This window comes from Melospiza melodia, chromosome 12, assembly GCF_035770615.1.
Source record: "Melospiza melodia melodia isolate bMelMel2 chromosome 12, bMelMel2.pri, whole genome shotgun sequence".
NCBI classification, from domain to species: domain Eukaryota; kingdom Metazoa; phylum Chordata; class Aves; order Passeriformes; family Passerellidae; genus Melospiza; species Melospiza melodia.
Window position 1 is genome coordinate 13,414,406 of NC_086205.1, and position 24,715 is coordinate 13,439,120.

At 45.7% G+C, this 24,715-nt stretch overlaps 1 protein-coding gene across 2 annotated transcripts in view; it reads right to left on the minus strand.

Moving 5' to 3' along the window:
• Positions 1 to 13,722, minus strand: part of PID1 (phosphotyrosine interaction domain containing 1) — an 85,062-nt gene extending 71,340 nt beyond the window's left edge. The window contains exon 1 of one of the 2 annotated variants that reach the window (XM_063166861.1): positions 13,669 to 13,722. In XM_063166861.1, coding sequence (XP_063022931.1) covers positions 13,669 to 13,698 — 30 coding nt within the window. In that variant the 5' untranslated portion in view covers positions 13,699 to 13,722. Of the gene's footprint in view, positions 1 to 9,989; positions 10,193 to 13,668 lie in introns of those variants that run through there. The other variant, XM_063166862.1, reaches the window with a different exon arrangement.
• Positions 13,723 to 24,715: the final 10,993 nt, after the last annotated feature.

The window sequence follows — 24,715 nt, forward strand, 5'->3', positions numbered from 1 at the left end:
ATGTTGGGAACTGAAATAATTTTGCTCTCCTTGTACTCTTCAGCTCCTCAGGCAAGGATCCAGCCTTTGTCCATAGAGCATCTCAGCAAATGGACACACAGCATCCAAAGTCTGGATGCTCTAGGAGAAGAGAGCAAAACAGTCAAGGAAGAAAATCAAGAAACTGCCCACTGACACAGCAGGAGTGGGCAGCCTCCCCAGCAGCCAAAGTGCCCTGCTGATCCTGGATCGTGTCCAAATGAGGACACATCCCTCCAGTAGCAAACACTGCCTGGGTGTGGAGATATATATTCCAGATGTTTGTAAATATGACCCCTATAAGTGAGCATCCTACCCATTAGACCCTTTACTGTTAACTTCCATGGAGTATCTATAATATAAGCGCTGGTAGCAACAACCATTATTCTTTTTAGCCATCTCACACCCACTGTTCCAAGTAATTCTTTATATTGACCCACTACTTTTCCAGGAAGAAAAAAAAAAAAAAACAAACAAAAAAATCAAAAGAAATCCTAAAGAACAACTACACAGTGAAAGTGAAGATAAGCTTCTCAGGGTAAAACTTCAAACTCCCACAGAAGTTCAATAAAGTCAGAAAAGCAACACCACATTAGACTTGTTGGTTCAGACATTACTAAGCACTGGCCAGACTCCATGCTTTCCCTTTTTATTTTACTTACAATTAGCTGGCAAGAGATGATTAGCTAGAAAAACCACATTTCCTTTTGACCTCCAGGTGTACAAAGCAGAACAGCAGTAAGTATTTCCTAAAGCAAACCCAGGATCTTTAGGCAGTGTGCAGTAAGGCTTCAAGCAACCACAGCAGCAAGTCACCACACAGTGTTTATGGCACAAACTCTCACTATGGAGCCCTCAGCTCCTGGTCTCTGAGAGTCACAGCACTGTCAGGCAGGCACCTGCCTCCAGATTCTTTTTCCAAAGCCTTTTTCCAAGGCTGGACCTGTACAAACTACTGCACACATGAGACCTTAAAGAGGACAAGATTACAGCATAGTTCTGTACAACGGTGAGCACTGCCAGCTCAGCTTCCCGTTCTACTGGAGATCTGGACTTTACCATCTCTGTTCCCAGCTCATACCCATACTCAGAAAGAATCAGAAGGGCCAAAGAGTGCAACAACAATGCCAAGTATTGTAAATCACCCAGGCAAAGCAAGGGGAGTTACTCTGGTGCAGGCAGCTCTGCTCAGCAGGGAAATGTCCCCATACAGCACACAGGATCCAGTCACCTTGGCATTGCTAGCACTGAAACCATCTTCTTCCCAGTAGTAAAATTGATTACATTTAGGAGGTGATGATATGCTTGAAAGTCATTCCTCCCCCCCTCCAATAGATGGACAAATTGTGCTGTGTCAGTTCGTGTTACAAAATAGTCCCCAATTCTCCTGGAAAGCTTCCAACAGCTCTGTTCCATCCCTGGCCAGTCCATCCCACTGGCATTGCAAAGGGAGCCTTTACCTGCTCCTTTAGCCAGAGAGTTCCAACTCAAGGTTTTAATAAAATTCTACCTTAAATAAAACTACTGCTGCCTATGAGACCTACTAACTGGGATACTACAAAGACTAACTTTTCTGTAAACTGTTGCACAGCCAAAAACCACTCTGGACTGAGGGCTCTGCAGCACAGCTGCAATTGTTAGCAGTGACTAACACTGTTATCTAGAACTCCTCAAACTTACATTACTTTACAACCAGCATGGGAAGTCAAATATGGTGCTGGCACGGCACTGTAAGGTCATTTTAAAGCAAACACCAAGTTACAGAGCTCAGTGGAGACCAGATTTAAAAACCTCCCAGAAAAGTGTTTAAAAATCAAGAAAAAAAAATTTAAAACTGACAGATTTTTTGGGAAATGAGGAAGACTATGACTGCACATGTATAGATTTGAGAGTAAGAATATGTTGAAAACAATACTTTCTTTTCCCAGGATGAGGCAGACTGCTCTTTAACTTCAGTTTTGTAACGATAGATACTGGAAAAGAAACATTTATTTGTTCCTGAGAAACGTTGAAAAAAAAATAAAAAGCAAAGTGGGTATTTTTCACCCTTTGAAGAAACAAATACATGACATTTTCACAAGAAAATGCAAAAAGAAGGAAAGGTCTCAAAAACAAACTGGATCCACAAATAAGCAATACGGGTTTTGGCTGAAACCAGCAAATATTTCCTGAGGCTCTGGAGGTGTGTCAGGCTCCTGGCTGTGCTGGGCAGCAGCTGCAGCACCACGGAGCACCAGGGCTGGTGATGCTCCGAGCCCACTGCCAGGCAGCTGCCATGGCCCTGCTCCCACCCTTCTGTGACACAGTCCCTTTTCCCCCCACAGAGGGAAGCAACTGGGTGACTGTGATGTTATTAACACTTCCCTAAGTGCTCTGTTTCCCCCAGCCCCAATGAGCAGGCGGCGCACTCGCTGTGTGAGAGAGGCTCCGCTGGCAGATACTGAGCAGCCCCTTATCCAAACAGCATCAGGGCCTGCTCCAGGATCAATTCAACAAAAGGTCAACCCTCTTTCCAAAAAGAGAGTAGAGAAACATTTAATTCAGCTCTCTTAGACATTAAGTCTTGTCTCATAAAGCTACTCTTAAAAAAAAAAAATCAAGTAACATTTGGGCTTTTAAAGAAACACATGAAGTTTCTTCTCAGTTATAATAAAAGAAACATAGTGTAACTCCACTGGCATAAGTATCGGCACTTAGACTTATACCAATGCTCTAAAAATCTGAATTTGGACCAAAACCAAAACCCACATATAGACAGGGGCAAAGTTTATCCCCAAGTGAACAAAATAACATCTCTTGTAGACATTAATGGCTTCTGAAACTCTCTAGCTTGATACAACATCAGTGATTTAAATGCCAAACCACATTCACTCTGTTTATCTTGGGAAGCTCAACATCCATGTAAGAACACCCTCAGACCATAACAGAGGAATGAAAGGTCAGGCTTTAACTTTCAGACCCAGTGCAGAAAACTTAAACAAGGTATGGGCACTTCCCTGGTGAGTGCCACACACTGCAGCTGGCTATTTTTCAAATATCATGTAAGCAGCATGAATAACTCCTGATACAGAGAAATAAAAAACTCAACTTGAAAAAAGCAATATAAATACACTCTGAAAGTAATTTAAACTAACTAGAAGTGAGCTATTTCAGTACAAGCTTTCTGCAGATGTGGCTCCTGAGCCATGCTAGGCTGTTCATGGACCTCTGAAGTCCCTAGCTAATGATCTGCTCCTCCCACACTCAGAAGTTCTACATCAGTGTATAGCACTTAACTTCATTCAAAGCCTCCTCAGATTCTGTCTTTCTGACAAACACATGTAAATATCTTAATCTATACAGATCTCACTGCCCCACACAGCTGGACCATGCTCTGCCCTGCTGGAGCACAGTCCCAGGCTCAGAAAACCTCTCAAGCTTGTCCAGTCACAGGGGTGAAAACCCTAAGCTGCAGCTCTGAATGTCTCTTTCCAGTTGAAGATCTGTCCACGACTCATTTCAGCTCACACTTGCAGCTCAGCATCTCTTCAAATGTGACTTTTCCTTAGGGGGGATGAGCTCCACCACTTCTGCAGCCTGAAACTTGTCAGCATTTTAAATGTGAGCAGGATGGGGGAGAATGGCTTCAGGAAAGGAATTGTAAGCACTAACTAGAATTTATCACTAGAATAAGTGAGTATTTTTCACTGTCTTGAAGTGCCAGGGCTTTTCACTACCCTTGATTACAAAAGGCAGTCATCTCATTCATTTAGAGATGGCTTTCAGGCTGGCCGCAATGCCGAGACAGGCTGCCTTGTGCCTTGGCAGACCCTGCAGCAAGACTGATATTTCTGACAGGGCTATTTCCCACACCAGGTAGCCCCACTTCCAACTGGACATCCCCAAGGAAATTATCTGAGCTCTGTGCATGATGGACATTGAGGAAAACAAAACCCAAAGACTTCAGAGGGGGTTAAATCCCAGGAGCTCTGGGTCCTGTTCCCAAGCCAGAAGCTGCAGGATTGTGAAGGGCAGGCACAAGGAGTCACACATCACCTCAACAGCTACAAGAAAAAAAACTGAGTATTGCAACACCCACCCGTGGGAAAAAGGCAACAGCAGATCCTATCTGCGCTCCTGCAACCTTTCAAATTGTTCAACTCCTCCTTCCATAGCAACTCTGTATTTTAGGGGTACAAGATTGAAACGTTGCCCTTTGAAAATGTTACATGTCCCAGCACCAAGCTTCAGGCTCTTTAATGAAAAAAGAGCCTCTAAACACCAGATCAAAACAAGTCAGTCACAAACAAATGCTTCCTAACATTCCTTATAAACCACAGAAAAGTTACATTGCCATCTCAAATGGCAAGATAAAAGTTAATGGATTCAAAGGCATATCCTATGCACTGAGATGAGGCTGCATGCCTAAATCTGAGTGATTTAACACTCGTTTATCAAAGTGAACTGTCCAATCTCAGAAAGTAACATCCCTTCTGCAGCCTTCAGCACTGATGCTCCATCAACAAGAATGTCACAGAGAGGGTTCCACCTCCCTCATTATCCCAACAGGAACACTGCTGATGGCAGCACAGCACAGCCAGGACCACAAATCCACAGTTCCAGAGCAGCAAGGGTGAACCTGAACCCAGCTCAAGGCCTGGCCAGTCCCTATGCCTTATCCTTGGCTGGAGGATCTCGGGGCTTTGGGTGTCTCAGAAATCACTGATGGGTTTTTTCTTTGTTACCTACCAGGAAAAGCCAGCACCCAGCACTCCTCAGCAGCACTGCACATCCCTCCAGCACTCTGCTCTAGCAGGAGGCACCAAAGCTGTCTTTACTACCAGGATTTTCTCAAACACACAGTACCAAGCTCAATAGGGCCTTTCAGCCACACTATCAAGAGGCCGACATAAAATTTTCAAAATATCCTTCCTTCTAATTCTAATCCAAACAACAGAACACAGCTGTGAAAACTGAAGCCTGTACAGATTTGAGCTGTATAGGCTCCTTCTTAAAAGCACTGGGACAGGATTCAAGCTTCTACATTTTCTGATTCAAATTTATAGTCAGGCACAGAAAATTCCCATGGACTAGGGAAAAAAGAAAAATGCTTAAGCTGACAAGTTTCTGAAAGATGAAAAAAATTCACTGCTGTCTTCTGCTGACACACTGTGCAGCGAGCTGGGACAGAGGTCCACACTATTCCCTGACAACCAGGCAGCTCAGGGAGCTGCCAACTGGTGTTTGCTCAAGTTCCAAAAGGTACTTTTCTGGTCAAAAACCAGAAAAAATATAATAAATGCCACATGGAAAGGCTAAAATTTGCAAAAGGTTTGGTTAAATAAATAGCCTCAAATGAGAGGGAAAAGGATTAAAACACTGTTTTTGAAGTCTGATGTATTTTTTTACTAGCAATTTTGCTGCTTGTCTTTTCACTCTCCAGCTCAGAGCCAAAGCCAGAATAACCAGCACACCATAATACAATTCCCAGTGCTCCTCTCCCCAGCAGAAGGGAATACTAGAGAACCAAGGACAGAATTCCATAACACAACACTAGAAACCAAGTTCAGCATACTAATTTGGATGGGACAGTTTTGATGAATAATAACAGATATTTAGTTTGCCTGTTTTTCTTAAGCAGAATGACAGGGAAGGAGGGAAGGATGATTTCTCTCCCCAAGAAACTACCATTTTCAGGTCAGTGTCACCATGATCAGTTCAGAAAGCACAGATTAATCCTGACAGCAGGAAAGCTGGTCCCCAGCTTTTGAGGAAAGCCACAGAGCAGCTGAGAGTCACTCTGGAGAGCCTCTCCCTGTAGCCATTCAGAGAAGGAATGTTGCATCCAACCCTCCCTCCTGTTCCTCAACATCCAGACTCAGGGAGGGAAAGGAGAGATAGAAACTTGCAGGTTCAGATGGTGTTTTTGATGTTGCCACAATCACAATGTCTTGGCCCCTCACAGACCCCAAACTCCTCTAAACCTGCCTTCCAGCCAGCAGAATTACTCAAGAAGCTCCACAGCAGAGACAACTTTTCATTCTAAATGAGACTATACAATCCCTCTGGATCTCCTGTAACAGTCCAATGGATGGCTTTCCTGCCCTTCTCTTGAGGCTCAGGGTTGGTACTGGCCCCAGTGAAGTTTGGATCAGATACCACTGCAAGAGCTTCAAAGCAGTGACTTCACCAGTGGCACCAGACTGAACATCAGTTCTTCTCTCCAGACACTCAGTGAGTGGGTAAGATTTCACAAGAGCACAGCCCACCAGGTAAAACACTGTCTGGAAAAGCCTGGCCTTGAACAAAGCTGAATACAGCCAGCTGAAGACTTGTAAACTCACTCTGGGGTCATCCTGCAAGCTTCACATGAGATGTATGGAACAACCATCTCTCAAACCAGAGGGAGCTTGGCATGGGAAGAAAGAGGTGGCCACAAATCTGAGCATCAGGACACTTAATTACATTTCTATCTGCTCTCAGTGTTCTTGGCAACTCCCATCAAATATATCTGGAGAAAGTGTTTTCATGTGAGGAGACATTTGAAAATTGTCTGGCATAACACAGACCAAGGCCACAAAGGGTGATGGTGCAAGGACTCTGACAGCCCCGGTGCTGTCCCAAACCCAGCAGCACTGTGGTCACAGCACAGCTCTGTCAGCAAAACTCACCAGCAGCAATACAGGTTAGAAATGCTCCTGCCCACATTGCCTGGAAGCAAAACCAGCCATTACTCTGTGAAAGGGACATTTATTTAAATGGTCCCAATGAAAACACTTATGGAGGCTTTTCAAAGACCAACACTTCTGAAGTCGTCACCAAACTGCCAAGGCGTCAGTGCTACCAGACCAACTTAGTCATTCTGAGGCTATGTGTAATTTTGTAGAAGCAACATCATTAAAAGAAAATTAAATACTGGGAATACACAACTTTTCTTTTTTCCTTCAGATTCTGTGCAAAGATTTATACTTGCACTCCATATTTTCAGGGTGTCAGCAGGAAAAACAAATCATGAAATGCTACATTAGGTCTTCTCAGGACACTTGTACAATCATCCACATTTAACATCTTTGGTCAAAGAGTTCTGATACACTTATTCAGAAACAGCTCAGAAGACTTAATACTGTCACCTGTAACTCTTCCAGCTATTATATGAAATACAATTAAGTTCAATTCCTATACATGAAAGCACTATGGGGAAAAAAATACTCTAAGTACTAAACATTGCTTAAAGGGACTTTTCAGCTACACATTTACCTGTCTCTGGGTAATCAGACTCTCCTCTTGCCTGCACAGAGATACATCAAAACACAGTAGTGCTCTAAGGGTGAGGACACCTAGCCCAACACCTCAGCACCATCCCAAGGCATGTCTGCAGAGAACACAGCCATGCCTGGAAGGAAACGTCTGGGACGCCACTGCTGACTGTCCTATCCTGCTGGGTGACACCAGGGACACACAAAATCTGAAGCAGGCACTTAAAATTCTGAAGTAGACTGAATTATTTAGCTTGCCTTTCTTCAAGGAAATCACTGCTTAAATGTTTTGTCTTGGTCATCAAACAGGCTGGCACTTTCATAAACAGAAACCAGTATTACACTATAAGTGAACCCTGAAGATCATTTCCCAGGGGGCTTTCCACAAAGCTCTCATTGATTTTGATTTTCTTTTGGTCATAGAATGCTTCCCAAAATTAACATTTCTCCAGAGACATTCATTTTCTACAAAGAATAAATAATGTAGAAAGAAAGGAACTGCCTGAGTTAAGTGGTGCCAGATGAGCCTCCTGGAATCACAGGGCTTTGTTTTAAAGATTCCTGACTGCTGTAAAGTCATAGCAGCAAACGAGTGCAAAACTCTGATGCCTCGAAAGATATCCTGAAGCCATATAGTGCCAAAACACCGGCCTGTAAGACTTCAGACATTTGCAGCCACATGACTCAGGCTTAAATTTCAAATACTTACCATTTTTTCCTTCTGACATAATATTTAATGAAACCAGAGTTCAGTAGTAGTATCAGTCCTGCTATACGTGTCTTGCAGGAGTTTCTGCCTAGACAGCTGTTTGTGTGCTTACAGCTAGCTTGTGTTTGGCTTAGAAAGGCTTTCCATATGCTTTAAAAATTGGAAAACTATTGTTTTAACTGACTGTATGCTGTTATTTTTAACACACATATGCATGTGAACACTGAAAAGGATTAGAAGCTCATTTTGAAAGCACCAATAGGACCTAAAACCACATTACAGCTGAACACATGCAAACATGTCACCAAACCACAGTGGTGTGATCACCTAGAAACCATCACACATGTTTAGGTCTACCCAGAGCTCACTTCTCTTTAGTGAAAAATCTTTTCAATGCTCCTGATACATGAAAGGCAATGGATACTAGTGTATACTAGTGGTAGTGGATGCATGTAATATACACGAAATTAGCAACAGTCTACAGTCACAAAATTTAAAAGCAGATTGAAGGTGCAAGGCTACAGATATATTAACAAATTCCTGTAAAAAATGGAATATGTTTATGAGGCCCTGGATAACAGTGCTCAGAGCCCAGCCCAAAGGTGAGCAGCAACCCCAATACTGCTGCTTTCAATTTTTCACTTCCATTAACAGCTACACTGTTGTTTTACTGTTCATAAAGATGTGGAAATACACTACAGCAGCCACTCAAAGACTGTGGTAAAGCAACCTTGCACAATCTTAGTTCTCATGGATTTCAGAGGACCTGCACAAGTTATATGATGGCAGAATTAAGCCCTGGGGTTCAGGAAATCCAACTTGCCCCAGTAAAGGACTTGAAACTCCCTACCCTTCATCACCTGCTTCACATCATTTCATCTTGCCCACACACAGCTCTCCTGCACAGCATTGCACAGCACATTAGGAGAGATGTGGAGCTTTATGAAAGAAATAAATTCTAACAATACACCACAGCCATCCATTATTAAATCCTTGCCCAAAAATGGCCTCAAACTGTGGGTTTCAATCAGAATACTGAACTTCCAGATGAGCAGACAGAGAATCACTGAAGTCCTGCTGTGAACACTAGGCCATCTGCATGCCTGTATGAAGCCAAGCAGTGTCCAGCCCAAAGCTCCATGACACACATGCTGTCTGTTCCCCTCTTCCCCTCCTCACTCATCTGAGCCCTGTATCACCCACAGAAGCAGTGTGAGACTTTCTCCAAAAAGAGGGCTCATGGGCATGGCTCAGTTCAGGGACACTTGGCAACACAGCCCAAGGCTGGGCAGCACCAGCACCGCCGCTCTGGGGGAAAAGCTGTTTGAACATGGTGATCCCTGTTACCCACACGTGTCAAGAGAAGCAGGGAAACTTGCAAGCAGGGCTTATAAACAGCACAGCCTCGGAAACTATGCACCCACTGGGATTTATTATCTCGAAACAATGTCTGGCATCAAGCTTCCAGGAAAAATTAGGCTACAGAGCAAATAGCAGCCACCTCTCAGGCTGTGAGAACACCTTGCTTGTTTCCAAACACCTCTTCAGAGTCCTCACGGGAGCATCACTGAGACCATCAGCTCCAAAACCCCAGCTGTGCTGCCAAGGGCTGCTGAACCAGGCACAGAGGAACATTTAGAAATAGTTTTAAAGAAAGATTTCACAATATTTTTGGCATCATTTCAACAAGTGCCACTGCCACAAGCATCAAGCCACAAATCAGTATTCACTGCTTATAACCATTGATCAGGTTTGCTGCAAACACGGCAAGGCAATCAGATCAGGCAGGTACAGTGAGCTCAGGACTGGAGTCTCTGCATTCCCAGCAGGGGGAATGACCTTTAAATACCTGAAGCAACCTTGGCTGCTGCTCCAGAGAAGACTGGGAGGTACACACATGTTCCATATGCTCGCCTGCACTTTACCGAACACAAGCCACCACAGAAATAAGAAGCGAAAAAGTCTCACAAACAGATACAGTCCCAGATCATCTCTCTTAAGTGTGAATAATGCTAATCCTGTATTACCTGCAAAATCATCATCTTCTTACCACATCAGAGACTCGCTGATCCCTGTGGTATATTCCTGCAACATCCCAGATGTACGATTTCACATGTAACTGCCTGTCCCACTAACTTTGGAGAAAACAGACGAAACTTCAATGCTGCTATAGGTGAAAAAATCATAAAACATGAAGGGAAAGAAAAAGCAAAAGCAGGCTTTGCTGTGTTATATTTTCAAGAAGAAACCTCAATATCTACATTTTCTAGGTTATTCTTCTAATCCATTTAATTCAATTCTACATATCTTCCAGAAACAGAGAGGCTTCTTCATTAAACGGCAGCATAATAGGAAAAGCTTCCATCAGAGGGAAGTAGAGACAGGCTGACAAAAACAAAATAAAACAAAAAACAAACCCAAATTAAAAAACAAGCTTATTCCAGCAAAGCCAGAAACCAAGGCTCTGGGAAGGGGGGCACATTTCAGCAGCAGATGAAGCTTTCAGCAGCAAATGGCTACAACAGCAGGGGGGACAAGTCCAGCTCATGCCCCAGCTCACAGTGTTCTGTAACCCAGCTGCTGATGACACTTCATTCCTATTGCGTATGCGTGAGCTTTGCTGCTGACCTCACTACTGGAATTGTACCATCCAGTCAATGCCAAAAACTTCAGCACAAACTATGAAACTTGACAGGACTGAGCACATTTGGAACAGAAGGAGATTTTGCGTGAATGGCAGCAGATCAGGAATGTGCAGTCTTGTCATCCTTTGAGTGGGACTGGGAAAGGAGGCCCGTGAGCACTTGAGGACCATGGCACAGCTGGTCAGAACATGACAGGAGCCTTCACGCTGCGATGGCCACTGCCATTTCAGTTAAATGCACACAGCTTGCCTTAGCTCTGAGGGCAGGACCGACCCGTACCAACAGGCATCCACTTCCAAAGGCAGTTCATACTTTCCCTTACTGAACCAGGCCAAAAGAAATATTCTGAGAGATGAAAATATTTTCTTTGCCGTTTTACTTAGTACAGAGCTACACCACGGACTAACAACAGTCCTGCACTTCCCCACAGCTGGATATTGACACAAGATACATCTGTGTCAAAACTAAGTCACATACTGTGCACACATTAGAACATCAAGAAAGCTGGGCCAGCTCCACATTTCCTGCACCCATACATCAGGCAAATGTAAAAGACAGGGCTGTATCTGCCATTATACATCCCCTAAATATCCTGCAGTAGTGACTTGCCATAACTGTAATCCTAGAATACATTAATAGAGACCATAAGACGTCACCTACTCTACCCAGTGACCACAAACCACTCTGCTACAACCAAAATCCCACACCCAGAGCCTCACAACACTTGCTTGTCAGCCAGAGAGAGCTAGTGATGCCAAGGACAAGCAGAGAGCCCCCCTTCAACACCCCCACAGCACCAACATTTGTTTCACAGCAGTTACGTGCCAGGAGGGAGGGAGCCTGGGACAAAGAGAGCAACATGGGACACCTGAAACTAAATTAAGATATTGAGGAGGAGGAAGAAGGGGAAAAAGATGCATTTATAGCGTGCACAAGCTCTCCTCAAGGGGCCAGGCAGCACTGCCAGCAGTTCTGGCCAGGCTGATGATTCACAACATGTCAAGGGGAGATCAGACTACTTGAAAGTACCAGGCTTCAAGGGTTTTCTGGGGGGAAAAAAAATTCAGAGGGGTTTGGGTTATTAGATAGTTTATTGCCCATGTAACTCTAGCTTATATATATATGGATTAGGATTAAGCTTTCGGTTACAGGATCTCATCCTAGTTACACCAGCATCCTTCCCCTCAACTGCATTCATTTTGTCCATAAATCACTACATTGTTATTTAGCCCCTTGTGTGAACACAGAATTATTATGGGCTTCCTATAACTTTTCCAAGGCTTTCTCCCCATTTCAGAAGCTGGCACAAGTCCAAAGCATCCTTTAATTCTGCAATTTTGAGTGCCCCTGATTTCTTTTTTAGAGCATCTACAGTTATTCATGTACTTCCCCAGAAACTCCTGTTGGCAAAAAGTGAATTTACAGGCACTCAGCATTTTGATCAGCTCAGGATGCCTGGAGACTCCAACCAGAGGCAATCAAAGTAGATTTGCACAAAGTCAGTGGCCACTGCTGAGAACTTTGGTGCTTGTGGCTCCCTTTCAAGAGCAGGGAGGAGCACAGGCTCCCCTTGCTACAGGCTTGGGTTCTGCTGCAACAGGTAAGTGAGGAGCCCAGTGGTAAATCACTTCCCCTACTTACAGCCCTGGTTCCCCACAGCACAGAGCCATTCCCACCCGTTCCCTAAGGCCAGACCCCTAACAGTGCACAGGATAAGCTAAACAAGGCTAAACAAGGTTACAAGCTTATTTTGCAAAACACAATCATTTGGTTCTCTTTAGCCTTGCATGCTCTTGTAGGCAGTATCAGATATTTGTCATAACAGCACCTTGTTATTTGAACAATTCCACAAGGGGACACAAAGCCATTCTGTACAATCCAGACCAGCACAGACTACTAACCTAGGCATTCCTTTTCTCCTTCTCTTCCCTCACCTTCTCCTTTGTCACCAGCCACCCGGTGCAGCCTCACCTGAGGTCTGTCCCCTGCATCTCCCCAGGGAACCCCTGCCTCCACAGAACCTAAGATCATTAACTCCTTCATTCAGGGCATCCTGCCACTTGTCTAGCAGAGAGGTTTCTGACTAACACAGGGAAAGAAATAACTAATAATAAGCACACATAGTTTTACCCTGGAATCCATCAACTATGTATGTGGTACATCATTTCTATCCACTAAAACTCAAGCTTTTCATTGTAGAGAAAAGTACAGCTTTTTCAGACCAGGAATTATTCCCATTACTGGCTGGTGAAGATTAAAGCTCACAGATCTCTCAGCTTGGCTCTACTATCAACTCAAATCAAACTGCTGAATTTTCTGCTTGATGATCTCAAAGTAAATTCCCATTTTGAATTGCAAAAGTAGTAATAACCTTTTCTTGTCATCTGCTGTGCCCATTGATTCTTCTCCGAGATATCCAATTCTCTCTCACTCGACACTTGCCCTGGAAAACTACACGAAACTGACGCAGTGGAACTACAAAGTGAGTTTTATTTCATCTCACTCTCTGCCTGTCTCGGATTTCCCCGGACTATGCAACACGCACACAAGCCACACGAACAACGGCAGAGCCGCACCGCACATCGGACCGCCGCCGGAGGGTGCGGCAAGGGGGTACCCCGGTGACCCTGCCACATCCCGATCTCCGGCCGTGGGGGTGCCAAAGGACTCCCACGGGGCCCCGCATCGCCCGCGCACCGCTCCGAGGGACCCTCCCGCTGCCGCGGGTCAGGCAGGGCCGGCCCGGGGTGCCCCTCACCCGAGGGGCGCCGGAGAAGCCCCCGAGCGCCGCGTGCCCCGCCGAGCCCCGCGGGCGGCACCCAACTCCGCCGGGAGCGCCGGAGCCGCCGAGCAGCGACACCCGGGATGCCGCCGGGGCAGCGGCCCCGCACTGCGTGTGCGCGCGTGTCCCGCGTCCCCGCACACCCGCCCTCCGCGCCGGCGGGGGGAGAAGTTGTCGCGAACTCCCGGTACGGGGGTGATGCTCCGCCGGTCCCGCCGCCGCCCCGGAGCCGCGCGGCCCCGCCGCCCCCCGGGGCTCGGAGCCCGGCCGCCCCCCTACCTGCAGCCGCTCCGTGGCCGGCTGCCACATGGTGCCGCGGCCGGGAGGCGCTGCCGAGCGGGGCCGCGCGCGGCTCTCTGCGGGCGCGCGCCCCGCCCCGCCCCGCCCCGTCCCGCCCACGCGTGGGGGCCACGCGCGGACCCGCCCGGCAGCGCCGGTCCTCGGGCACGGCACACCCGGGCTCGGCAACCATCCCCCGGGCACGGCATCTCTCCTACCTGGGCACGGCATCCATCCCCTGGGCACGGCATCTGTCCTACCTGGGCACGGCATCCATCCCCTGGGCATGGCATCCATCCCCCGGGCATGGCATCTATCCTACCTGGGCACGGCATCCATCCCTCGGGTACAGCATCCGTCTCACCTGGGCACGGCTTTCATTCTCCGGGCACGGCATCCATCCTTCCTGGGCACAGCATCTGTCCCACCTGGGCAAGGCACCACCCGGGCACGGCATCTCCGGGCACGGCATCGATCCCACCTGGGCACGGCTTCCATCCCCCGTGGCACGGCAAGCATCCCACCTGGATGCCTGTGGTGACCGGGACAGCGCCTCCCCCAGCTGCTGCCACAGCCCGGCGTGTCCCGGCCCCTCACGGCCTCTGGGGCAGCGGTGCCGGTTTCCTCATGGCGTTCGCTGTGCGCTGCCTGGGAGGGTGCCCCCCCTCAGAGGAGCCTTCCCCATGGGACGCTGCCTCACTTTGTCCTCCGGTTCTGCAGGTGTCTCAAGCTGCTGCCAAACACGTAGGAGGTGTCAGGGCTCTGTAAGGCCGCTGCTGCTCGCAGCGCGGGGTCACAGGGAGCCGCCAGCTGGGAGCAGGATCCCCCCTGCCCGGTGGGCGCCGGGGTGGTCCCCGAGGGGCCAGCACCAAACCAGCATCAAGGCCACATTCAGCTGTTTCACGGTGTTGGGCATCCCAGCTGCGCCCCGACACCCACAAGGATAGACATACACACTCTAGAGGTCTGCAGGCACTGCTCTTCCCCGAGGAGGCCAGAAATGCCAGAGAAAAGCAAAATGTCTGCAGGTTCCAAAGCTGCACCAAGGAACATTTTCTCCAGACACAAAAGCTGCCCCTGGCCCTCCCTGCTCACCTGAGGCTGCCTGGGTAATGCCTCATGCTTGGATGCAGAAGGATTTGTTAACAACCCAGAGGAGCCCATGTCATACTTGTCCTGAGCATTGACCACCACATCCCACAGGCTGCAAGCCAGGCTCCAACACAACGTGGGTGTGTGACCCTGAGGACACAGGGCATCCTTTCTGTGTCAGGGTTTTAAATAGCAAGGAAAAGCAATACTGACGGGAATCTTCTCAAAACAACAGGCATCAGGCTCACCTGTGGACAAACCATGACCTTTGGCAGGGCAGCTCTGCCACAGGATCCATCTCAAGGACCAACACCTTGAGACACATTGCAGGATCCAGCTGAGGCTGGATGTGACCAGAGCAAGACACAATGAACATGAACTTTTAGATTGTTTCTGGAAAGATTCCACCAGTTTGTCCCTGGGCAGTGATGGTCTGATTAAAGCAATTCAAGTGTTGCATCTCCATTTCCTGATGCATCACCCCTTTCCTTCCCCTCCAAGAAGTGAAGCACTAATTCTGCACCAGCTTCTGGCTGAGATGCCCACTAGAGCTCTTTCCAAACACCATGTCTCTGTCACACCATTGTTTGTTTCAACTGGTGCCTACACTGCTGCACGAGGGCCTTTTCTAAAAGCCTCACTCTTCCTCAAGTGAGCTCTGGAGCAGTTTCATAGACCCTTCCCATATGGATAAATCCACCCACCACCATTTCCTGAACCAGCTAGGAGCTGGCACAACCCAGGCTGTCAGCAGCAGGGCACACAAAGGAAGTTCAGGATCTGAAATTAGCAGGAAACCAACCCTGGGGCTGGAGGCTGCTTCTCTCTTGGTTTACATGACTTTTATATAAACTAAAACAATTGGGGAGGGAAATTTGCATTTGCTACGAAATGGGTGGCACGTTATGAGAACAAATGAATTACTTAATTTCAAAAAAGGATATGAAAACAAGAGAAAATGAATGCTGTAAGCTTCAGGCTTTAGTTGTATGAGAAGGTAGGAATATGCTCATACACGGGGAGGAGCAGCTCAGCTGCAAATTTTTTAAATCCACCTGGTTGATTAGAAAGCAATCTGTGATCCCTGAGCCCCACCATCATCCTCCCCAAGCCTTATCCCTCACCAAGGCAGCAAAGTGGCACTATGGGGATGAGAGAGCTACTGAGCCCTTCTGCTCATGTTGGTTTAGTCTCCAGGTGTGCTCTGCACCATGGGCTGTCTCAGGAAATTCAGCTGGTTTGCCTTTTTGTTCATGCCCCACAACACCTCTGCAGGAAACTTGATTTTCAGCTGGGCCAGGTGCTGCTGGGGTGGTCAGGCACCAGCCAGAGCCCAGCTCAGGAAATGATTAATTTAACTTGGGTGAGTTCATGTCACAATCTCACTAAGATTAGGTCATTTCTACCTAGACTTTCTAATATTTTAATCCAAGCATCATTCTTTATTTGGTATTTAAGCTGTTCTGCATTAGGTAAGGTCCTGCTACAAGCCAGTCAGAGATCTTTCACTTAAATAAATAGTGTGAATTCCTATTTCCAGGATGTACTGTGTTCCAGAATGTGCCTGTAAGAAGATACAGGGGTTTTTTTCTATTAATTTTCCTTTTACTGTGCCAAATTGTGGAGTTTCTCTTCTCAGAATGAGTTAAGACAATTCCTTTCAAAGACTGCAATACATTAGACAGGTTGGTCCCACTTCTCTCAGTCTCCTTCCTTTCAGTGCTCACAGGACAGAAATACTGGAGCCAGGGGAGATCTTGCATTTCAAAAGGGAGTATTGGATGCATTAGGACCAATTTCACTTTTATTCAGATAGTAAATATGAAGCATTTCCTGTGACTCCAGGATATTTTTTGTCTTTTAATGGCTTCTAGTTATTGGGTTTGTCTTCCTTTTACACCATCTCATCCCCTAATAAGGATGATTTTATTTAAGGTTTTTATAGCAACGTAGCTCCTCTACATTTGAAAAGAAAAAGAAATTATTTTGGTTTTAACTATAGCATTGCCTTTTTAATTAACTAAACTCATCCATTTGCTGATCCCATTGAATTATTTGACTTCAAAAGCTTAATTTAGCTTTAGGAGCACTTATTTCTCACTGAAACACAACTAGAAGAGTCATTCAGTTATTTAAATGCTGCTTCCCCAAATATTTTGCAGACTTTGCAAGTCCTGTTTCCAAGATCCTCTTTTTGATTATGCAAGTTTACAAAGCATACAGAACTCATTAAACACATCCCTTTTTTTATTATTAATTCATTTTACCTTGTATTTGCTTTTGTAGAGTAAGTTTGCTTAATTAGCAAATTTAATGGTCTGTAAAGGACTGTAATTAATAGCATACTTCCAAAATCTAAATACACTTGTTACTCTTAAACACTTTGTCAAATCACCCGAAGAAATGCAGCTACCTACCCTGCATAGATGGCACCAGACACCTCATCCGAGCTTTCCAATATTTCTCTGAAAAAATTCTTAGTGCCTAAGCAACACCAAAATACACTATCCAAGCAATCCAAACTGGTTTTTCTGACAACAATTACATTTTAACATTCAAGATAAAAATAAATGTATTTTTATGTAGAACTTCATCTCATGCAGATGACAAAGCTGGATAGGATGGCATGGCCTCAACTTCATGTCATATAAATATGGCAGAGGCAACACCCAAGTTGGAGATTTCCAATTCCCATGGCAGGGTGCACACTTTGGAGTCTGGGCCTGGGGGAGCTGCAGTGAGGGCATTACCTGGGGAGGTCACAGCACCAGCACCACAGCCAGCCATGGGATGCAGGCAAGGGCAGCCAGGGGCAGAGCACTGGCAGTTTGCAAACACTGCCAGCAGAAACCTGGGGTTTGAGGGGTCTCAATCATTTGCAGAGTTCAGAGGCTATTGAGAAACAACTTCAACGTACATGTGGTGACAGATACACCCTCTGCTGGGAGTAGCAGCATCTAAAGGTCTGGTTCTGGTTCCTTGCCAGGGATCTCCTCAGGCATGGTCACTGTTAAACTAGCAGCAATTCACAGTAAGAACGTTTCATTAAAATACTGGCAAAGTACAGACCACATTATCTTCAAAGGCCGTTGATTTCCTTTCAGTATTGTGTTTTGATATTTTGAAAGGGAAATTTATTTACATCCCTGCTTACTGTATAATCCCTAATGTTATTTAGTAATCATTTTCATTTTGATTGTGTAGGTGCATAGAGATGATTATGCAGACATGGGAGTGCAGCTCCACCAAAGGTGGTTCAGCAGAGGGCACTTCTGCTCCCAATGCATCTGCCTCAAATCCCCTTTAGAGGTATTTTTAAATGGCATCAGGAGACGCTATAACCTGAAGCACTGTGGTGTTAATGATTTGTGAAATTGAGGCAGCAGTAAGTATCCCAGTCAAGGGAGATAATTCAGGTGTGGATATACCATATTCTCCCACCCATCCACATTGTGCTTGCCAGGGAAAATGAGGTGCTGATTTCCAATTTGTTGGGGAAGCTCTTGCTGGCGTTCCCATAGCAACCAGGTGTCTTTAATTACCTTTACTGCTGCCACAGAGCTTGTGTTTCTGATTCCCCCTTCAGCTTTACCCACCCCACCACCTTCCCCAAGTACCAGGACAGCTACTTCCCTTCCTCTTCCAAAAGTTCCGTTTTGGAGATGGATGAACTAAATAAAAACATGGAATGCATAGGTAGTGATGTATTTGGCCACGTTTACGTGATATCCCTTTTTTTCTTATTACCTCTAGAGGTCTTATTTCTAGAAAGGCAGAGAGATATTTGATCTTACTTTTCCTTCATGTTGGCACTGTACTGGTCCGGCTCACAGCAGCAGAGAAAATAAAGCACCAAAGCCATGGCAGGCCAACGAGTGCAGAAGGAAGGTTGCTGCAAAGGTCTTGCATACATTTAAAGGGGCACAACACTTCTGTGGAGGACAAAATACACGATACTGAAAGGGGGAGCAATTCTGCCTGTGCCAGTCAGCCCCTCCACTGTCCCCTCAGGAGCCGGGGTGAGCGAGGGAAGCGGGGCTGTCAGCCTCGCAGCAAACACAGAGTTGATCTTTTGGGGATGCCAAGTCCCTCGGGCCAGCAGCACCAAGGCTGTTTTGCCCTGGCCAGCCCCGGGGACGAAAGGCCGAGTCTGTGGGCGCTGGCAGCGGCCGCGCTGCGGGGCCGCGGCCTCTGGGCTCCGTGCCTGTCGGCCCCGCGCCAGCCGGCCTGGGGGAATTCAGGCCATGGAATCTGGGCCGCACAGGCGGCGAGAAAAGCGTCTGCAGAGAGCGGAGAGGCGGATGTGATCAGCAGCCCCCCGGCTGAGGGCACTGCAGCCATCCGGCAGCGCGGACGGGAGAGGCGGCGCGCACGGGGGGAAGCCCCGGCCGTGCCCAGTCCGGCTGTGGGGCCCGGTGAGGGCAGCAGGCCGGGCCGAGGGCAGCGTCCCAGAGAGGAAGGGGCGCACCGAGCAGAGAGCCAGCAAGGGGAAAACCCCGAGAATTTCCTGCTTCCTGCAGAACCCCACCCGGGGTGTGGGGGCAGTGATGGCACGCAGGGCAGAGGAGAGGACAGGAACACGGGACAGGAGGATCAGTCGTCACCTCCCCAGGGAACGCTCTCGCCGCGTCAGCGCTGGCACAGCTGCTGGCCAGACACCTCCTTGCAGGAACGCTGAGATTTCCCAGGCAGCCTCCAACAGCAAATCTTGCACGAACAATCTAAAGAAGCTCAAGTCCAGCTCTTAATGCACCAATTAATCTTGTAAGCAGCAGAAAATGAACGCCAGAAAATCTTTGGGTTGACACATGCCAGATGCTTACAGATTTGTTCTCTCTTAGTCCAGAAAAACTTGAAACAAGACCTGTTAAGACCCCTGTCCACCTTGTGCCCCTTAGACTGTATTGTCTTTATTTGTTAATTACCCATAATGATTATTAGGTACTTATTTGTCTGTGACAAAGAAGTATGTACCTCCACAAATCTGTGCAGAGATCCTGATGACCCTTACACCAGTTTTACAGTGGGTTAAATCCATGGCATCTGCACAGCTCCTGATCATGACACTTTTCTGAGTTGCACAGATGTGATTCAGTGAATTGAATTCAAATTACTTCTGATTTTTAACAACATAAGAGAGAGAAGAGTCATGTCTATATAGATAAGCTGGTTTTGAGACTGAAGAGACTGAAATTATAAAAATGCATGAAGCATGATAAATGATAAATAATACTGTGGGCAATTTTACATGTACTGGATATTCCCTCAGAATAAGAAAACTTACCAAGAAAAGAGACTTTTGACAGACTCAAATCACAACTTCTGTTTGCAGAGCATCATTACAGCAAGAAGAAGATTTGGCAATCTGTCATCTAGATTTCACCATTCCAGTACCCAATTTTATCCATTAAAATAGGAAGTTACCAGAAGCCACACTTCCTATTTCCGTGACACATCCCCAGCAGTTATTCATAGGCTTAGGGAGACTGGTCAGCTGTGTGGCAATCCAGGAGACATTTCTCCTTCCCCTACTCGAGCATGGCAACCTAGAGCCCTGCTGCAACAATCCAGATTCCCTGGAAATGACTGTGCCCACAAGCATTGTTCAAGAGCTAAACCCAGGTAATTTTCAAATTCCACTGCTGAGCTGCTCATGGCAGAGTGTGCAACAGCCCTGGTGTCATTTGTTTAGTGCACTCACTGTCCCCCACAGCCAACACCCGGTACCAGTAACACCCTAATCCAATTCTGCCAAGCACAGAAAGGGGCAGAAACCCCTGACCACTGTTGGACAAGGGGAACATATTCCCTGTTCTGCAGTGATCATAGACTATAAAATGGGTGAGACAGGAAACAGAGCAGAGTTCGAGGATGAAACTATACTTCAATTCACCACAGTCCCAAGTAAGAAAAGGCAGACAGGTAAGCTGGAAAGGGCTGCCCTATTTGTCCCTAACCTGGGCACAGCACTCGTTACCAGGAAGAATTTCAACATGTGTCACTGGGTGGATGTGAACTGATTTTCTGGCAAATACACATAAAGGTTGTAAATAGAGATTTACAAACCATCCAGAAAAGCACAAGAATCACCCTCTTGTGTACAATAATTTAGTGGACTTGAGTCCTTTCTCAGTTTTTGAGAACCAGTGAATGTAGACCCTCACGAGAGTATAAGGCTGATGCCATCAACATTTCACATAAGATTTTACTAAGTCTTGCAACCCAAAGAGCTCTATAAATGCAAAAATACTTCAACGCTAGAATAGGCAAAAATGCATAACAGAAAGTTAACAAACCTCCAAAGTCCTTCATTAATCTTATGCTTAAATTTCATCACAAACAGTGCCCAGCACAGCAATGCAGCTGGTCTCCCAGGCTTTGCTCAGCACCATGCAGAGCTTGTTTCAAGCAAACAGCAAGAGATTGGTTACAGAGCTGGACCTGAGACAGTCAGAGAGACTCCCAGTGGATCCATTACATGAAAATGCCAATTCCATGTGGCCAGAGCAGTTTTTATACATGTAACATATCTATAAATAATTATGAGTTGTTATAAGATGAGATTTGCATTTGTCCTTTCAAAAAGAATTATCTTTTTAAAGAGATTCAAGGGTTGTGTGTCTCTTTGGTGTCTGACAAAGAAGAATACATCCCCTTGCTGAGGGAAGGGATTTGCCAACTATTGCTACATAATATTAAACAGAAAATTGCACTCATAAATCACCCTTGACACTAGAGTTTGAACGGGAGGGATGTAAGTCAGAGACAACACATAAACAAAAAAGAGAGAGACAATGAATTCTCAGAAATCTCAAGGCTGAGTTGCTTTTGAATGAAGACCACATTTAACTGCTAATTTAAAGTCTGATAATTCTCTGCCCACAATTTCTGCCCTCTTTGAGAGGTACTGCCTTATGGGGAAAGAGAATATGGCTATATTCCTTGTGCAAAATCAGAGCTTCTTGAAAAACCAATGGAAAAACATGGATACCACCAGGCCAAATGCCAGGGTAGGGTAATAGTTTTGTTGTGAATTTTGGTTTTTCTCTGCAGATGGCAGTCCCCTAAAGTGAGGGAAAATTAGATAGTATTAACCAATTTTTACAGAAATTTTGTAGTTTATTGCATGAAACTCCAAAATGTTATTAAAGCATCACCATATTTACCATTCAATAATCTAAACCATTGAATAATGTATTCCAAATTAAATCTTCCAAAATTCAGCAACAGCTGTGAGACATTTTGATTTAAACCTGACATGTCTGTCAATACTGCTAGCTTACTACCTCATTTTAAATCTCACATGCATTAAAGAAAAATAATCCTTCAAAACCCTTCAAATTAAGGCATCTCCATGGAATTGTAAAATATTCTCTCCATGGAAATGAAATGAACAAAAGACAGAGGAAAACTGATAAACTCCACACCTGATTCAGCCCTCTAAAAATCTCCTCCTGTCTTTGTCCTTATTGCACACAGGCAAGTCAGGGCACCAGGAAAGAGGGGAGCAATGTGATGAGTACTGGAGATAAAAATAACTGGTCATCATCTTTCATATGTAGAACAACCTCAAGTCCAAACTCATGGCAAGATGAAAGTGAAATGGCATAATAGGCACATGGGAAAGCAGATCTGTTCTCAGTTACACGACATTCTGTCAGCTTTGTTTTGACAGACCCTTCTAGCAAATGCCATACAAAGGCACAACAACTGAAATAAATGTTCAAATTAAATTAATAGGAGGAACTGGTGTCATGTACAGTCCACAGATAAGACATTGTGGGCAGCACATTTTAGGTACAGAATCCTTGAATTAAATTATTCTGCATCATGACACGTTACTGGCTGGTTGCCTTATTCACATGACAGATGCAACATAGCAAATCAAACAACCTCAGATTGAGCTGTAGAATAAATATCAAGGCCATACACTGGGATCTACAACACCCTTTTCAGCAAGCTGGGGCTGCTTTCTGCTCTCTGTAACCCATCATATATCTCTCTGTTCTCAGCGAGAAAGAACCATAACTGGAACGTGTTATTTGTGCTCTCTCTGTCACAATACAACATAGAAAATAAACTTCTAGGAGGCCAAATTGTACCAACAGCAATCACATATCCAACAATTACAAATGGGGACGAGAACAAAATATTCTGCTGGCAAACTAATTAGTACTGCAGCTCCTACATGCCAAAATAACCTCCATTGCATTAGGCTATTTGCTTTTCCACAGAAGCTACATGCATTTTTGTTACCTTGTGCATCTTGTATTTGGCTTATAGGCTCAGATTCCAGGCAGATTTGCTTCAGATTACTTCAAATCCATAAGTCAATAAAATACCATGGTGAAAATTGGAACAGTCACACTCATTTCCTTGAGGGCTGTTGGAATGAGATCCATGCAGAGTCACATGCAAACTTTCTCATAAGGAAACATGAATGGAGTCCAAAGAGAGACCCTGCAGATCCAGCCTGTTGTCTGTGTGTGTTCTACTCCCAGGAGATGGAAGAGAAGCCACAGTTGACCTCTAAGAGATCTCTGCTCTGTTGTGAGGAGCTACCTCTGACAGGAAGTAGACCAGTCCACAGGAAAAGAAACAAATAAAAATTTAGGCCAAAGGACATCTCCTTGACAAGACAGCACTGCTGCCAGAGTGACAAACAGGATCTCTCATGGTCTGTGGGATGCTAGCAGAAAGTCCCGGCTCAGCGAGATAGAGCAGATTGTTTTCCTTACACTGGTCTATTATTGAAGAAAGCACAGCAGTCCAGCTTATTTTCCTAAATGATTAACTTTGCTGCCTTTTCTGCTCAGCACATCAGATAAAGAAGTTTATTCAGTTAGCTTATTTATTTACATTCCTTTGCCAAAGATCTCACCAAACAAAGCCTATTTGATGATTTATTCTTTGCTAAAGGGGAAGCTTATTTACAATAATCGTCTTATCATAAACATCTTAAAAGGAGGATTTGAAAGTGGAATTCATAATAATAGAGAAATCTGACTTTTCCAGAGAGGTCATATTTGTTATCCATTTTGCACTGCAGAAGAAAAGAAGCCAGCTGAGCCTAGATGAAGCTGCATGTGGCATAGCTGCTTTGAAGTTTTGTTTGTTTTCACTGGTTGACTCATGTCCTGTTGGAAGGAATCACCTTCACCTACTTGGAACCGTTCCAAAACATGAGGGGGTGAAAGGATAGAAAGGGTTCAGATGCTGGGTCCTGCAGGAGGATTCTGCAGCACAGAAGTTGCACCAGAGGCATCAGCTCTAGTGCAAACAGCAGAGAGTCAAGATGTGCAAAGATGATTTCTGAGGGTCACCTCTCCAGTGACCAGCACATCAGAGTGAGCAGGAGCTGAGAGCACATCACACTCTGCCCATCTTGGCAGCAACTTCCAGCATTCGCAGGTAGCAGCAGCATCTGATTGCTCAGATGCCAGACTCTGGCTGCTCTCATCTCCCTGATGAGATGTTTAAGATAGACATAAAAGTGTCTCAAATCTGATTTATGCCACCCCCCCCAACCCCACATAACTACAGGGTTTTGGCAGATGCTCAGGCAAAGTCTCAAGGGACAGAAGACAAACTTGCAGAGAGCAGATAGAGCAGATCAGCTCCATGTCTCTCATTTGGCACCAGCTCTCTGCTTTGCCCTTCTCTCACTGCTCCCCTGCTCATGCAGAGCATTCCCTAAGGGTAATGGATGCTGAGAGAGAAAACAAATTTTAAACAAGAATTTTGTTCATATTTTGTTTTAAAATAAAGGGTGCCTCAAAGCTGTAAGCCAGTGCACATCTCTCTCAGAAGGTTGGAAGAGAAGGTTTAACTTCACACACTGGACTGCCCTGACTCCCATTTTTTATTTTGGGAACATGTCTGAACTCATTAGCTCTTGATAATACACTCATTATTTTAACTATTCATAGCAGAGCATAGCATGAGAGACTCAACT